Source organism: Paramisgurnus dabryanus, chromosome 13 (assembly GCF_030506205.2).
Source record: "Paramisgurnus dabryanus chromosome 13, PD_genome_1.1, whole genome shotgun sequence".
In the NCBI taxonomy this organism is placed as follows: Eukaryota; Metazoa; Chordata; class Actinopteri; order Cypriniformes; family Cobitidae; genus Paramisgurnus; species Paramisgurnus dabryanus.
In genome coordinates this window covers 818301-835080 of record NC_133349.1, presented here as the reverse complement: position 1 = coordinate 835080, position 16780 = coordinate 818301, and the positions used below count along the sequence as shown (strand labels likewise).

Sequence of the window (16780 nt, the reverse complement as noted above, 5' to 3'; positions counted from 1 at the left end):
AAATCTCCATCAACTGCAAGATGCTATCCTATCAATATGGGCTAACATTTCTAAAGAATGCTTTCAGCACCTTGTTGAATCAATGCCACGTAGACTTAAGGCAGTTCTGAAGGTGAAAGTGGGTCAAACACAGTATTTGTAAGGTGTTCCTAATAATCCTTTAGGTGAGTGTACATCATGAGTATTAATGTATTTACAGTGTGTGTGATATCACAGGTGTTACCTCATCATGGCTGTGTCTGATAATGGGCAGGTAGAAGAACGGACTGCCATGTTCTTTAGGGAGAATGGAGTTGACTCCAGCGGCGTGAGGTCCGATCAACTGTCCATTCACACTCAGATTATCAGCTGAAACATACACAGACTTCAGAGATACATCTGATAATCATTTCAAGATTTCATGGCTTTTTCAGGTATGGAAATCCCAACTGCCTATGATTTCCAGGTTTTTCCATGACTGTGTGAATCCTGGAGATCTTACCGTTCAGGTCCAGGAACAGTACAGGTATATGCTCCTCCATACCAGCAGGAGGAACCCTTGAGTAACAACAACAAAAACTTGGTCAGATGGAAACTTTTCAAAACATTGGTTTATTGTGGATGAATGTTCCCTCACCAGTGTGCAGGAGCTCCAGGTATTCCACTGCCAGGTGCTGGAACCAACACAGCGTTCCTCTCCTCCGTCAGACCCACCCACTGCTCCACCAGTCTGGCTTCTCGTTCCACATCTTCCTCAGATTTCTCTGTCAATCACAGCACTGAATCAGCACTCATGACACACGGCAGATCATACAAGCGGACTCTCACATTAAAATCCCACCTGGTTTGTTGATGACTTTCTTGATCTGTTCCTCCAGATATTCCCGGCGTTTGATAAGAGCTTCAGACCAGCGTTCCCGTACACAGTTCAGATCTTCCTCCTGCACAGATCCAGCAGAAAGATCTCAATATGAGATAAACTACATTTAAGATCTAGAGCTTCTGTCTGTCATCAGCCGATGGTTTTTTCCATATTTTCAGGTTGTATGATGTTGTTGATGGACTCCAGCTGATGGTGTTCACATGATGTCAGGTACAGACATCCAAAAATCCATCCAAACTGCCAGAGATGAAGCAGTCAGATGTTGAAGCTCCATCTCTGTGTTGTTGAAATGGCTGTACAGTAACATGCAGAAGACATGCAGACATGCACAGGTCATGTGAATCTGTTATAAACAACACGTGTATGAGCTCTGCTGAAGCAGACGGCTGTGTGTTAGTGCAGTAATCCTGACATTACTTTCACTTTAAAGAGTTTCCTTCCATCAGCACCAATAATGCATTAAAGATCTTGTCTTCATGGTTAGGATTGTACTGATATTTTTAAACTGAATTATGAAAGGTCTGGGGGCAGTAAGTACCACACTAAGCGTTTCATTTCTTAAAGATTAGCAGAATAATGCCATTCAATCTTTAAAAGATATTATGAGCACTCACAGGCATGTTTAGATGATATTATTTACACTTTCACACCAATGATGCGCTGGTCAGGGTTTTATGCAACTTTTATGAAATAATTTGGCCCGTCCCGCACCACTGTATCTATTTTTGCACAAAATCCGCAACCAACCCCTTAAATGGCGCAGGCAATTTTGAGAGAGGGTGTGAAAAGGTGATGTACATCTTAAAATTAATGTAACTCTGGCATTTGTTTGGTCTAAAGACCTAATCTTGGTCTTGTTTTTAATGCTGTGGTAAAATCCAGCTTTTACACCTCCGTCAGTTTTCCAAAGGAAAATCATTTTTATCCCAAAGTGATTTCCAAACAGTGATCTATGCAGTTGTTAGATCATGTCTAGACTACTGCATCTCCCAATCATCTTGCCATTGACTACAATCGATTAAAAATTCAACAGCCAGACTTCTCACTAAGACACGCAAACATGAGTCCATTACTCCCATCTTATCAGCCTTACACTGGCTTCCCGTCAAATTTAGAGTTGATTTTAAAATTTTACTTTATGTTTATAAAGCACGAAATAATCTGGCCCCTGAGTATATAACCAGTTTACTTTCCCATCATTCCCCGCCAAGAAACTTAAGATCGTTTGACCAATGTCTACTTGTTGTACCGCGATCTCGACTTAAAAAAATAGGTGATTGGGCCTTTGCAGTTGTGGGACCCAAATTATGGAATAGCCTACCTTTATATATTAATACAGCCCCTTCTATTGCCATTAAACTCATCCTTGAAAACATAATAATTATTTTCCTTAGCTTTTAACACTTCCTGATTTTTATTTTTTATTTTTTTTACTTTTAACGAACTGATGTCTTTCTAGCAAGTTGTTTTTATGATATGTTTTTATTGAGATGAATTGCTTTATTTGATGTACAGCACTTTGGTCAGCCTTGGCTGTTTTTTAATGTGCTCTTTAAATAGAGATTAATTGATTGATTGATTGTTTTAAAAAAGACATTTAAAATGCATGTGACTGTTGTAGCAGATTACATTTATTTTAATAAACAAAATAATGCAGTAAAGTATATATTTTATAAATAAAATTATCACAAAAAATGAGATTTGTGTCACACTTTTAGTGGTTTTACCAACAACGACCACTAGGTGTCAACGTTTTGCTCCATACTCTTATCACAAATGAATAAATTACTGTCACTGCATTATTATTACAGCTAAAAAAAATTGAAATATGAAAACTACGTTCTTAGACCTTTCCAACAATATATTTTGAACTTGATAGATTAAAATGTAAGACATTTAAGATTAAGACATAATAGGCATTGTAATAATAGACATCATATGCTTATGAACCATAGAAACCAGCATGGTCATATTAATAACGAGATAGTATAATGATAAGCATTTTCAACATTTTCAGCAGCGTTTATTGCAACTATTTCTGAGATCCGGTCCCAAACATTAGATTTAGCAGCTTGACTTTATTTTCTTTTAACAATCTTAATTCCCGACCTTAATTTCCCGCACCTCATCTTCCATCCTCACTTTAATTTCTCCTTTTGTTTTTTTGTTGTGGCTGGCACTTTTGTCACGCGAGGCCAAAGGTTTGGGGGATATCACGCAAGTTACATTACACCGTAGGCCAACGTATTGTAACTTTATCAAAGAACCATAATAAAATATAAACATATTTAATACCAAATATTTAATATAAGCTATAGGGAATTGCACAAAACATACAAGTTTTTTTTATTTTGCTAATAAAACAAAATATTTTTTACCCGACCCACGCATCACTGTTTCATGTCACATCAAAATAAAATGAATGTTGTGCTGGGTGATCGCCCCCTGTCAGTAAGCAGATGATTAGCAGTGAACTGTCATCATGCCTGCTGGATGTGAATACCTGATAACTATCAAAATCCTCCTCTTCCTCTTTCTGCCAGAAGAGAACAAACACAAACTCTCATGTGCTTTCATATCCAGCCCTAATCTAAAGTAGATAAAGAAGTATCGTTTTGTGTTGTGTTTATAGTAAATACTGACCTGATAACTGTCCAGAGGTCTCTGTAGTTTAGTGGATCGAACAGATACACAACCAATCGAGAGAGAGAGAACGGCATCCACCAGCAGAGGTAAAGTACCAGAATACTGCACGGGTTTAACAGAGACCTGAAGCCTTCGAGAGTGACCCTGAACAAACAAAAATACACACAATCTGACAGAAGAAGACAAGTTTGAATTCTCAAACCTGATCTGATGTTTTAAGCGATCTGTCACATCTGTGATAATAATGTGCCATGTTGCTGGATTGATTAGCTACATCACTACAGGGAAGAATATGAAGAGCTAGCCGTGTGATGCGGCAGCTTTTTACATAATTACTTAAGACGTAAGGTCACGCTGGCGCATTACACGGCTAATGCAAGACAAAAAGTTGTGTATTTTGGGAGGGGTTTACATATGTGATACGCACACTTGCTGACCATTTTAAACAACAAAAACTTAATTTCTTCTTGACTGAACAAAGAAAAAAGTAAATTATAAGGATTTTTTTAATGAAAGGAATAATCCTTTATGTAACCAGTGAATAAGTGCGCAGATGTCAGACCTGTCGCAGCTGAAACACGCCTCCAGTGCTGACGTCTTTGTTCTGGTGCACTTCGACAGACGAATACTCGCCCTGTTCGTTCAGTTCTTGTATAGTAACCCACATTTCAACACTGCGAGACACTTCACTCCACCTGTCACACAACATGTGATGTTTCATTCTCCTGTAATAAATGTATTTAGTTTTATTGATAAGAGATGATGTGCACCTGTCTCTAAGTGTCCGTGTCTTGGCCTGCAGGGCATCTGGTTCCCATACAGATCGACCGTTCCCTGCGTACCTGTGACCCCAAACCTCAATGGACAGAGCACCTTCAGAGATAAACTCCAGAAACTCTTCTGTCACGTAAACCACAAAATCCTACACAGATGAGCAGAATGAGACCTACATGAATGTGCACATCTCACTGATATGATGGTTTACACAACACCGATACTATGGGAAATTGCCCCTAAAAGACAGAAAGATCGGCTTAATACGATCACAAAACATAGGTCTTTCTTTTACCCTGCAGTGGTCAAAGCGCACAGTGAATTCGGCATCAGGGGTTGGTGAGGAGGGCGTGTCCGGGCTGACCATGGGTGGGGCCACCGTGGGATCTGGTTGCTCCCAGAAAGTGTATTGACAGAACACAAAGTTGGACAAGTTTAGCGGCAAACCCGTCGCCTCTCTGATCCGCACCTGACAGAAAACAACAAAGTGAGAGCATCCGTGACCACCTGACATTGATATTTTTATTTGAAGACCCAATATTGTTAGTTTATGTCTGTTTTGTTATGTCTGTTTTTTAATATTTTTGTCTTGTTTTCAGTAACAATATCTAAAAATTCTTAAATTAAGATGCTTTTTCTTGATGAGCAAAACGACCCAAGAAAATAAGTCTAGTTTTTAGACCAAAAATATCAAATTTAAGTGTTTTTGTGCATAAAACAAGCAAAAAAATCTTCCAATGGGGTAAGCAAATTTTTCTTGAAATTTTTTTGCTTACCCCATTGGCAGATTTTTTTACTTGTTTTATGCACAAGTTCACTTAAATTGTATATTTTTTTTCTAAAAACTAGATTTATTTTCTTAGGTCATTTTGCCCATCCAGACAAAAAAAAGTAAAATAAGTCTTTAGTGACCCCAGAGTATGTGCATATGTGAAGTTTTAGCTCAAAATACCCCACAGATAATTTATTATGAGCAAAAATGTGCCGTTTTGCGTGTGAAAATAAGCTGATAATACAAACACTGATCACCATAATGATGGTTTGTTGAAATTGAAACTCAATTGTGCTGTCAATTATTTTCTTTCTCTCTGCACTAAATGTTAGTGCTGTGGTTGGATAGTGCAGATTAAGGGGCAGTATTATTATAAGAAGATCCCCTTCTGACATCACAAGAGGAACCAAATTTCAATGAGCTATTTTCTTTCACATGCTTGTACAGAATGGTTTACCAAAACTAAGTTACTGGGTTGATGTTTTTCACATTTTTTAAGTTGATAGAAGCACTGGGGACCCAATTATAGCATAGATCTTTTTTACGATACCCTTAAAAGTAGACCACACTGAATACATCATGTACAGGACAGGAGCTCTTTACCCTGCATGTGAGCTTCTTGGCCATATGAACAATCTCTCCATTATTGTCCATGACATCATAGCCTCCGCTCTCACTGGAGTTTTCAGAAGAATCGTCTCCGCACGTCAGACGCTCGGGTACGACTCCGCTCACACGCAGCAACTCCACGTGCAGACGACCTGCGACCTACGGGAGGAGTGAGACGGGTGTGATAAACCTCAGTTAGACGGCCGAATCAACGGGAAAGAAAGAGAGGAGCTCACCTCCCCCTGCTGGCTGATGATGGGAACGGCATACTGCAGCTTGACATCATGAAAGAGACACTCCAGAAAGACATTAGCTACACCGATGAGGTTGTGATTCTCCTGAGCTTCATAGAACGGATCTCCCGCCTTATTCTGCAACCTGTTAACCTGGAGAAAGAAGAAAACACCCAATCAGATGACCAGATGTTAGCGATTTCATCGTGTACTGTACACTACATTACATTACAGTTTATACTCACCGTGTCCTGTGTGTCCTCTTTCCAGTCTCTGTAGTGTTCTCTCATGTCCACTAATTTGTTCTCTAATTTCTCAATGGTCCACACTTGTGTTCCCTTTCCTTTACGTCGCACCTGGATAGCCGGCTCACTCACAATCGCTCCACGCTGGGTGAGATATAATAACATTGACTTAACATACAAGCAACAGTAGCACTGCATTTATATAAGGTCTGTTCTGAATCTGAGGAAGAGGTTCATGGAAAATTTAATCACACAAGTATTTGGGTGATTCTCGCAAAACTAGACTTATGAGGTGTCATGAAACATTTTGATAAAAAAAGTAAATGCTATCGAAATAAGAAGCATACAGTTACAAACACCTCTTCATGTACTATTTTGCACATGATTTTCAAATGACATCATACAAACTAATTTTGTTGGATTTTCCATATTTAAGGAGAACGTTTTCATTACCACAACGTGTCCATCACTGGATTTGGGTTCTTTGACATGGAAATATTTATAATGAAAAAATCTAAAAAATAAAAAGCTTCAGTGCATGTTATACTATAAACATGTACAGTAAAGAAACATGTGGTAATGAGAAATATAAATGAGTCCAAGACCAATTTTCACAACAATTTTCAATCATTGTTTAAGCCCTCAATGAACTAACATTTAAAAAAATATTTGAAGAGACATTTTTGACTGTGACACTCAAGATGGGTACCAGGTAAGCAGTTCTTATTTTTTCTCTCCAGATAAAAGTTGAAATTTAGTTTGTCATAGTATCTACACAACTTTTTAGTTCTCATTACTGAAACATGAGTTTGTAAATGCATATATTTAATATAATATCATGTTGCGGTATCTAAAAAAAATGAAATAATTCTATAGGACATATTTTTTAAATCCTCTAAAAATAATGCGTATAGTAAATTCAGACCTTAATGTTCAAAAAAATGGCTTCAAGGGCTTTTTAAAAATTCTGATGCTGGACTCCTTCTAACTCTGGATTTCTTGAGATTCACCCATTTGGGTAGTTAACAAATCTCTTTTTTTCAACATTGAGGTTAAAGTTCCCATGACGGGTAGATCTGCGTCTCACCTTGCGGTTGGCACTGAGGTTGGCAGCGGGTATCTGCAGTGTGACCTGATAGTCGGTGAGTTTCTTCATCTCATCTGAGAGAAAATTGGCCTCTCGTACTAAAGCGTTGGCTCTCACCACCTGCTCGCGCAGTCGAGACAAACTCTGACGAAAGAGTTCATCCCTAAAACACAGAGGTACATTAAACTGGCTGTTATACAGTACACATGCATCTGTGTGTATAGAGGGTTTTTTTAACCATGCTCTCTTTCAAAACCTACACAACTGCTTCTGTATTGCTCTTACTTTAATAGTATTTCAGACACTTTGCATTACATATTTATATAAACATTGATGGATTTGGCAGACCACTTAATCCAAAGGGACTTACATTGCATTACAAGCTATAGATTTTATATTTTGCACTGCTATGCAATGCTCCGCCATCATGTGTCTCACCTCTCATCCGTCCACAGTCTGACTGGATTATGTGTGGATTGTGTATGGAGAGGCAGACGGTCGCTGCCGCTGCGCTGATGCTGTGTGATCTTCTCAGGTGACAGCTGCTGTCGCAGTGAATGCAGCTCACGCTCGTACATCATTCGCTGTTCCTCCAGAGCCAAACGCTTCTCCTCCAGATACTGCTTCTCCAAAACCTGCACTACATTCTGCATGGGGTCTGAGAACAGGAACAGTGCTTTCATTACATTTACATTTGTGCATTTTGCAGATGCTTTTATTTATACAATGTATATATTTTTATCAGTATGTGTGTTCCCTGGGTTCAAACAACACAAAACAACACTCAAGTTCCTCAAGTGAATTTCATTTCTTATGTTTTAATATCTTATTGATCAATAAAATGACAGATTTAATGTAAATGTTTTACTGCTGTGATGTCTGATGTGATGCAGAACAGATTGTTTACACTAGGGCTGCACGGTATTGAAGTAAAATTCAATATGGTTACTTGCTAAATGATATACACTACTGCAATATAATAATGCTTCAATTTGATACTTTGAAAAATACTGAATATATATATATAGATGTGTGATATGTGTACTGTGATATAACAAAATTCACTGTAATAGTGCAAATGTGTATATGTCGCTGCCACAATTCGTACCGTTGGTACCGAGAGTTTTCATCATGACCTCCATCTGTGCAAACTCATAGCTGTAGTCCTGCTCAGATGAAGCCTCGCTGGCCGTCTCCACATCCACTTCTATGAAGCTCTCGCGAGGAGAATCTCTCTCCATCTCCTTCAGACGTCTCTTACGTTTGGGCAGATTGATTCTGAGAATGATAGCGTAAATCTGATGAGCGTTACTTTATGATGACACCCATAAGAGTTTTCATGGTGTACTGTATGTGTTACCTGAAGAAGTGGTTGTTTCCCCACAGGATTCGATCGCCATGCCACAGATGAACCCTGGAGTTGATCATTGTGCCGTTCACACAAGTTCTGGAGCGGTACGGTAAAACCACAGTGAAGATATTGTCAATAATCATCAATATAAACTTTACTGCATTTTGACTTCTGCTTTAACTGGGGGTCTGAAAAAATTTAATAAAACTCATATTTTTTTGCTTTATTAGTGCTTCAGAAACTAATCAACCAACAAATAAATATTTAGCAGGAAGCTCTCATGGTGCGTTTACACCAGATGCGAATGAAGCCCACTCCGCAATTTGTCATTTTTAAAGCGCAGATACGGCGAGTATAAACAAAGCTTAAGTCAACACAAAGACGCGCTAGACTTCCTGTGGTGTGTTTTGCACAAATGAGGCAGCATGAATTAATTAATTCATACATTGCGCGTAATGCGTGATAACGACGTAGCAAGCTGAGGCAGAAATACAAAAAACAATGGAGTGCAAAAGCTGTTAGTGGACACCTGGAGCTGTACAACACATCATGTAGAAACAGGAATAGAAAGGATCTTGCTTGGAAGAAAGTGATTGGAAAGGTTGGATAATCTGGTAAGTTGTAAATAAACGCTATTTACTCAATTTGAGCTATAAAGCTGGCAAATTGAACTATTCGCAAATGAATTTTCATGCGGGAATGACGCAAAGTACACGTGCAAATGAAGCCAGTTAACTCAACATATTCAAGCATCCAACTACGAATGAATTGCGCAATTTATTTGCTTCATTCGCGTCTGGTGTGAACGCACGGTCAGTTCCAAAAATAAGAAAAAATCAAGATGTTTTATATTGGAGGTGTTGTTTACCTGGCGTTGTCTACTGGTGTTAAAGTGACGTCTCCATCAGCAGAGATCTCAAGCACTGAATGCTCAGATTGAATCCCAATACCGAAGAGCTGAATGTCCTGAGATGTGTCTGAACCCACACGCGTATGATCCTGAAGAAATGCACACAGTCATCATGGGTTTTTGCTCTTAACATACAATAATACACTTTCATCTGACTGCATGTGAATGTAATGAAATGTATTTGGATCTTTAATCTCATTCACTTCCATTCATGGAGAAGATGAAGTTTCCATGTTGGCATCCGTCTTAGCTGAACTGTGCATCATTACCGTATATCAGGGCTTCTCAAAGTCCGGACTCCGGTCCGGATCCGGACCCGACGGCAACTTTATCCGGACCCGCGTCCACCTCATATTACAAGTGCATTAATTTGTATGTGATTGATTAAATGTGTGCATTTGCTATTTTACAAATGCTTATTAAACTTGTAAACCATTCGTTTAGTTTTTTTTCTTTATAGATTTAAGAGTATTCCTGGTCTGAAAATAAAACGAGTTATTTAAAAATTTCCTGTGTGACGCTGTAGCCATCACACCCAGATATTATGCACAGCTACTTCATGTACTACGGCTTTTGATCAGTCCTTACCAATCACTGTTGGTTTGAGTCGTTTAAAACATGCATTTAAAAAAGCAACACTCGTCAAACATAATCTTATACATATTCTTTATTATCGTGAAAATACCTGAAACGGTTTGAAGAACAGCAATATAAATATATCCTTAAGCCATTTCCTGGAGCTCCGTGTGTCTGGTTCTTCGTCTGCAGCGCATATTAAGTTTCTGCCCGAGAGCGCCCCCTGGCTCTTGGATGTAGCGGCATTTCACCGTAATTCATTGAGAAGCATAGCAAGCATCATCAGCCAATTTATAGGTGCACCCCTAATTGTGGTCAGTGTCTCTGCCTACCAACCACACTTTTTTGCCATGGTTTATGCATATGATGGAGAACAAACTGTGCCATTTCTCTAAATAGGTTGCTCTGTATTTTGCACCTGGTCACTTTTGGCATATTTCTTGTGTTTATTTTTTTATTTTTTTTATTTTAAATGCAAAATACACTTATGTTTTTCGCAAACTATTTGTGTTGATTTGTTATATAAACAAATGATTTACATAAAGTTTTTCCGGACCTGAGAAAATTATGGGAATTCAGATTTGGACCTTTGAATGTAAACTTTGAGAACCCCTGCCGTATATGATCACATGCATGTGTTATTATTAATGTTGAAGTATTGTCTGTGCACTGACAGCTGATTTAATTCAGCACAAACCTTCATCAGCTGACAGTGAATAACAGCGTGAGGAGGAGTGTGTTTATTTTTATATGTGTGGGTTGAGTTAAACAAACATCATCACATGGACCACTGCTGCTCTGTTCTCCTTCACATGAATATGATAAAGTCACATCAGTATGTCAGACCGACTGGAGGAGACAAACAAAGAGCTGTTGTCTGATGTACAGGAGCCCTGCGGCTCAAATCCAACAACATCCAGATTGTGAATGAAGTAAGATGTTCGGACTTCAGTGGGAGGATTCATTCACAAATCAGAAAGAATCATTTGAGCGAGTTCAATCTTGTGAATCAGTCTCATATGAGGAGTCATTTGAGAGATTTACATTGATAGTAGAGGTGACTATAGGCTATATAGAGTTATGGGACGCACAGAGATAAAAATGGTACGTAGGGACTTATCTAACTCTGGGGGATACGGTGAATAAGCCAAAGTCCCAAAAAGTCGGCGTGTTCCTTTAACACTCAACACTCGAGCAGTAAAGATGTGATAGATGTGTGTGTGTGTTTGTACCTTCAGATAATAAACCAGCAGTTCATTAAGAGCAGGATCAGCATTCAGGTTAACCAGGAAACACTTGTCTTCTCCAACTTTGATCCCTGATGATTCCAGAGAGATGCCCATACTCTCCAACTGCTTCTGACGCTCCTGCACAGAACAACTACATTCACATCACATACATATGTGTCTCCTAAAAACATGTCAACTGTCCACATACATTAGGGGCCCTATTTTAACAATCTAAGCGCATTGTCTAAAGCACACAGCGCAACGTCTAAATGGGCGTGTCCGATTCCACTTTTGCTAATTTAACGACGGGGAAAATGGTTTACGGCCTAAAAAGGTTGTTCCAATTTTCGTAATGAGTAATGGGAGTATTTTGGGCGTAATGTGCAATAAACCAATGAGAGTCTCAGCTCTCATCCCCTTTAAAAGCCAGTTGCGCTGGCGCTATGTCTAATCCCTATTTAGATGACAGACTTTGTAAACTGAAAAACAAAGCGAAGGAAGATGACCCCCAGTTTAAGATTAATGTTAAAAAATTGTGTTGTTTTTATTTGTATTGAAATTATTATTTTTTAGATTAAAACCTTTAAAAGCCGTTTTCTTTCAGTCATGGAAGTAAAATAAGCAGGATTGTAATTGCTGTAAATGTATTGAAATCCTACATTATCATTGTAAAAAATATGCAAGAAAAGGTTTGTACTCTAAAAATACAAATAAGAGATAAAGAATTTACAAACGTGCGGAGAGCCAAAGCATTTCAGCACTTGGACAGTTTCATGAGTTTTTTAAAAGCATTACTTAGTTTTTCATCTCATCATATGCACAGGTACAGAGTCATCATATAGCCTACAATAAATCCATGAGGTAGCATTAAAGCAACACCAAAGAGTTTTTTTTACCTTAAAATAACGTTTCCAAAAAAGTTTCAGTGGTTCATCCACTCAAAAAAGGGTGAACGGCACTTTCACATTCGCTTTGCAGCCCTCTATCGGCCAAAACCGCACTAAAGAAGTTTCCAACCGTCGGGTCGCGGTCCTGTAGTTCGGGTAAAAACTACAAAAACTTGCTTTACGGCAGACCTACAATCCAATCAGAGCCAGCTGTGCTGCAGTATTTACGACAGTGCTAATGAACAATTACGCTTCTAACCTGTAGGGGGAGCAAAGAGCAATAACTCTTTAGTGTTGCTTTAAAAAAAAAATTGTGTAAAGCAAAGCATTTATTTACTTACCAGGCTACAGGTGAAGCAGCTCTTTACGCCTTCTAACGTCTCATTATTAGTCCTAATTTATGTCCAAGAGAAATTCACTCCTTTAATCTTTCATATTTAAAAGCTTTTTTGTGCTGCTGCGCATTCATGTTTGTGATAAGCAAACCCGCGTAGTCGTCTCGTTTATAGGCGCATATTACTAATGCGCTCTTAAAATAACAAAAACAATATTGCGCCATTGACTTTAGACTTTAGAGCAGGTTTTATTTGGTCAATGGCGTAGTCTATTTTAGCGGCGCGCCAACAATGCGCCTGAACACACTTTGTTTTTAGACCAGAACGCCCATGGGCGCAAAAATGGGAGCAAATGCATTTCTATTTAAACAACGTGGTGCTAAACGTGAAAATGATCATTGCGCCAGGATGAAACTAGCAAAAGACACTTGCGTTGAGCATTGCACTGCATTGTGCCCTAAGAGTTTAGAGATGTGGACATTTGGTGATGTAAGATTTGCAATCTCTTCTGAAACTCTGGAGGAAATTACTGGGGTCTCTTTTATACACATATTTCCACGCTAACTCATTGGTGTCTAGAAGAAGCATTGTGTGTGTGTGTGACCTGTGCAATCTCCTCAGTCTTCCTGAGTTTCTCCTCCCAGGTGACCGTCATCTCTTGAATGAGTTTCTCTGACTCCTGAAGTTTCTCCTGTAGCTCTGGAGCTTTAAGAGACTGACAAATCCAACAGAATCCTAATCAGCACCAACTATGAGTCCCTTCATCTACAGAAGATTAAACATGAGGTCTGCTTGAACAACAGTCTAAAGATCAGCACATGATCGGACTCACCGCCGCCTGAGAGAGCTGGACTTTCAGTTTCTCTACCTCTTCTCTCAGTTCTCTGATGATGCGAGCATTGGGGTCTTCATTGACCACAGCGTGATTGACGATTCTCTTTGCTCGGTCGGCGTATCGCAGCGTAGACAGCGTCTCTTCGTAGTTATCGGCGGACGGGCTGACAGTGGCTATCATAGCTGTTTTACTGTTGCCACCAAGATTGTCCTGCATCACAACAAACATCAGGCATTATTAATAAAGAAGAAAACTCACACAGATGGAACCCAACAAATCTTTTTAGCAGGCACGTGCAGAGCACCTTCCCCTTTGCCACTGGATGGCCAAAGTGCTCTTTGTTAAGGCATTTTTTTGTAATTAAATGCCTTTTATGAAGGCCTGCCCAATCTGACTATAAGTAAAAATGAATGAATAATAATTCAGCCGTAAATAAAATGAGTCACATTATGATCTATTGACCTTTCACCGGACAATCTCATCAGGGACGATTCCTCGCTCACATGCTCTTTCTATTGCTCAGTACAGGGAGGATACCCTAGAGGCGGCATTGCAGCATTATGCAAAGCGGTTTGCTTGTTACTTATTATTATTTAACAAGAAAGATGTGAAGAGAGCATGTAGAGCTTTTGTTTACATTGCTGTGGGTAACGTTAACTAGAACTTTAGATGATTACGGATTCAATGATTTGCGCAAGTAGATTACATAAAAGACGTGAATATAGATGAACCTCGCAGGGCTATGTGAATGATGCTAATTGGGTGGCGTGATTGCTTCAAAAACACACGCTATTAGCCTCAAGTTCTTTGCAAAAAGACTTATTATTTGAACTTATTTCCTTAAATGTTTTTAAGGCCAGATTGAGAGAACCTGAAATGATCTGTATAAATTGTAAATGTTTTTAATTATTTGCATTATAATAACTTTTATAAATGTAATTGACTGTGTTTTTGCTGCCTCTTGGCAAGGAATCCCTTGAAAAAGAGGTTTTTAACCTCAACAGGACTTTCCTGGTTAAATAAAGGTTAAATGAAAAATAGCCTCAAACACGTCTTCGCACAAGTCCAAAATTTAAACTCAAGTGAAAAATGCGAATGACACAAAGTTAAATCCCATGAGTAATCTAGAGCGAAGAAACCGTTTGGTATGAATGCAGTATAATCCTCTGAATAATCCTCATAATTGGTGTTTTTATTATTCAAATAATAAAAAAGACTGAATTTAGAACAAATTAGAATAGAATGATATTTTAAATATAAAATCCACAATAGCCTGTTAACTAAATAATATCTTATGCTGCGTACACATCAAACACAAAGTATCGTGTTCCTCGCTCTAGATTACTCGCAGGATTTATCTTCGTGTCATGTGAATTTTTCGCTCGAGTTGAATAATTTGAGGCAAAAAGTGTGTTTTCACAACAATTTGCATCTTGACATTGACGGTTTGTATGCAATCTACCCGGGCAAATCAACTGAATTTGTCTTTTTTGTGTACGCCCCATTATAGTCACAATGCAATATATGAAATCATTATTATTAAATTGCATACTGTACAAACACGGACACATTTTTATATATTTTTGTATCCCTCTATTTGTGAGGAAAATAAAGAAAAATAAAAAACATATTAGATTAAAAAGGTCTTTTCTATTCGGTTTTGCTTTTTCTAATTCCATACATCCATATTTATATGTGTGTCAGCAATGAATGTTCAATGTGCCCTTTTTATATTTAAGGCACCTGCCCCTGCAAAGGTCTCTGCACGGCCCTGCTTTTAATTCTTTGGTTTTGTATCATTCACCTTAAGCAGCCACGTCAGTACGGAGTCTCGGTATGGCACAAACTTGTTCTTGGCTTTCCCTGCAGATTGATCAGCCAAAGCAGAGATGACACAACCCAGTGTAGTGAGTGACCTGAAGAGACACAACACAACAACACAACACATGTTCATATACAACCATCAGTTCAGCTAACATCTGCATTGGTAGTTTACATCTAAACTTATACCCGTGACGTCATCATCATCCAGCACAAGTATGGAGTCAAGTGTGATCTTACTTGTTAATGTTGCTTCCCTCCTTCAGTCTTTCTCCTGCAGCTCCAGTCTTTGACACACGCTCACTACCGGCCAGATCCACCAGACTGATCTTACTCACCTTCTCACCGGAGTTCTGCATCCCATCACAAACACAGACAGAAGATATGACATCAGCAACATCATAAACCATCATCAGACCCATGAAGATCTACTGACCCCAGACTGCAGATCATAGAGAGTCTGTGTGACGATAACGCTGAAGACCGCATGCGATCGACTGCTCTCCTCGTTCATGTTTGTAGCGGCTACTGTGCGTGATTTATTTCCCTCTGACATCAGAGATTCAATGTCCTGTTGTGAAGGAAAATTATGTTAGATATCAAATCAAATGTCAGAGATTTTAATGAGCTTAAAACCAAACAATCCAACAACTGACTCGACACGTCTAACATAAAGATCAGTGAGAACTCCTGAGACATGAAAGAGAAATATCTGATTCCTCCGATGATGTTTTTGCAGTTACATGAAGCTCCTGGTTAAACACACACACACATATATTCACCTCAAAGCTTGTCACAGCCAGCTGAGACAGACCGTCCACATACGGACCCAGGACTTTATGTTCTCGTACCTTCAGAGACTGTCTGCTCCTGTACAGAAACAAGAGAAACCATCAGATCTACTTGAACATCATCAGCGTCCTTTAAATTCACGAAACATTGTCCCTACTCTCATGTTGTCTTTAGTATGTGGGGATGAAGAGAGTGAGACATGTTTTGCATTTTTATGAAATGACAGCACATGCATCATAAGACGAGGTTGTGTGTTTTTCATTTTATTAACTGTGTGAAAAAACACAACATAATGTAGCTTGGTGGGTGTGGGCTTCATGGATTTTACAACATCACAAATGTAAACATTTATATAAACAAAAATGTAAATGTTTAAGAAAAAAAAACTGAAAGAGCAGCAGATCTGAGATCAATAAAGCCGAGTCTGAACACTTTCATCACTAGAGGGTGCAGACGAGCTCTTTGTGTCTGCGTCTGCGCCTGCAGCTGGCTGCTCTCCACAGACCAGATGAATCTGTTAAGCCTGCAGATATTGAGATGATACAAACTGATGCAGGATATCAGGAGGTTTATACCAAAGAGAAAGAGAGATACATGATCTCCAGATTTCACAAAAACCCTGACAACATTAACAGAGAAACAAATCTATGCTTTACAGTTTTTTGTTTTAATTTCCAGCATAAATTTCTTAAAATTCTATAAAATTCTGAAATCGAGATACACAGGGTTCTCACACCTTAGTTTACTTCAAATATAAGGACCTTTCAAGGCCTTTCCAGGTCCAATACCCTCAAATTCAAGGACTAAATGTGGGGA

The 16780-nt window shown here is 38.8% G+C and overlaps 1 protein-coding gene across 5 annotated transcripts in view; it reads right to left on the bottom strand.

Moving 5' to 3' along the window:
- kif13a (kinesin family member 13A) overlaps positions 1 to 16780 on the bottom strand; it is a 97673-nt gene that overhangs the window by 8848 nt on the left and 72045 nt on the right. For 3 of the 5 annotated variants that reach the window (XM_065270524.2, XM_065270527.2, XM_065270526.2), the window contains exons 7-30: positions 15955 to 16042; positions 15609 to 15743; positions 15413 to 15525; positions 15156 to 15267; positions 13349 to 13561; positions 13121 to 13231; positions 11298 to 11432; positions 9448 to 9578; positions 8589 to 8675; positions 8337 to 8506; positions 7667 to 7886; positions 7229 to 7391; positions 6142 to 6285; positions 5900 to 6049; positions 5658 to 5822; positions 4578 to 4751; positions 4279 to 4430; positions 4071 to 4203; positions 3506 to 3652; positions 3366 to 3398; positions 821 to 920; positions 617 to 743; positions 482 to 537; positions 224 to 348 (exon numbers count right to left, since the gene is read on the bottom strand). In XM_065270524.2, coding sequence (XP_065126596.1) covers positions 224 to 348; positions 482 to 537; positions 617 to 743; positions 821 to 920; positions 3366 to 3398; positions 3506 to 3652; positions 4071 to 4203; positions 4279 to 4430; positions 4578 to 4751; positions 5658 to 5822; positions 5900 to 6049; positions 6142 to 6285; positions 7229 to 7391; positions 7667 to 7886; positions 8337 to 8506; positions 8589 to 8675; positions 9448 to 9578; positions 11298 to 11432; positions 13121 to 13231; positions 13349 to 13561; positions 15156 to 15267; positions 15413 to 15525; positions 15609 to 15743; positions 15955 to 16042 — 3184 coding nt within the window. The remainder of the gene's footprint in view (positions 1 to 223; positions 349 to 481; positions 538 to 616; positions 744 to 820; positions 921 to 3365; positions 3399 to 3505; positions 3653 to 4070; positions 4204 to 4278; positions 4431 to 4577; positions 4752 to 5657; positions 5823 to 5899; positions 6050 to 6141; positions 6286 to 7228; positions 7392 to 7666; positions 7887 to 8336; positions 8507 to 8588; positions 8676 to 9447; positions 9579 to 11297; positions 11433 to 13120; positions 13232 to 13348; positions 13562 to 15155; positions 15268 to 15412; positions 15526 to 15608; positions 15744 to 15954; positions 16043 to 16780) is intronic. The other 2 variants (XM_065270525.2, XM_065270529.2) reach the window with 1 other exon arrangement.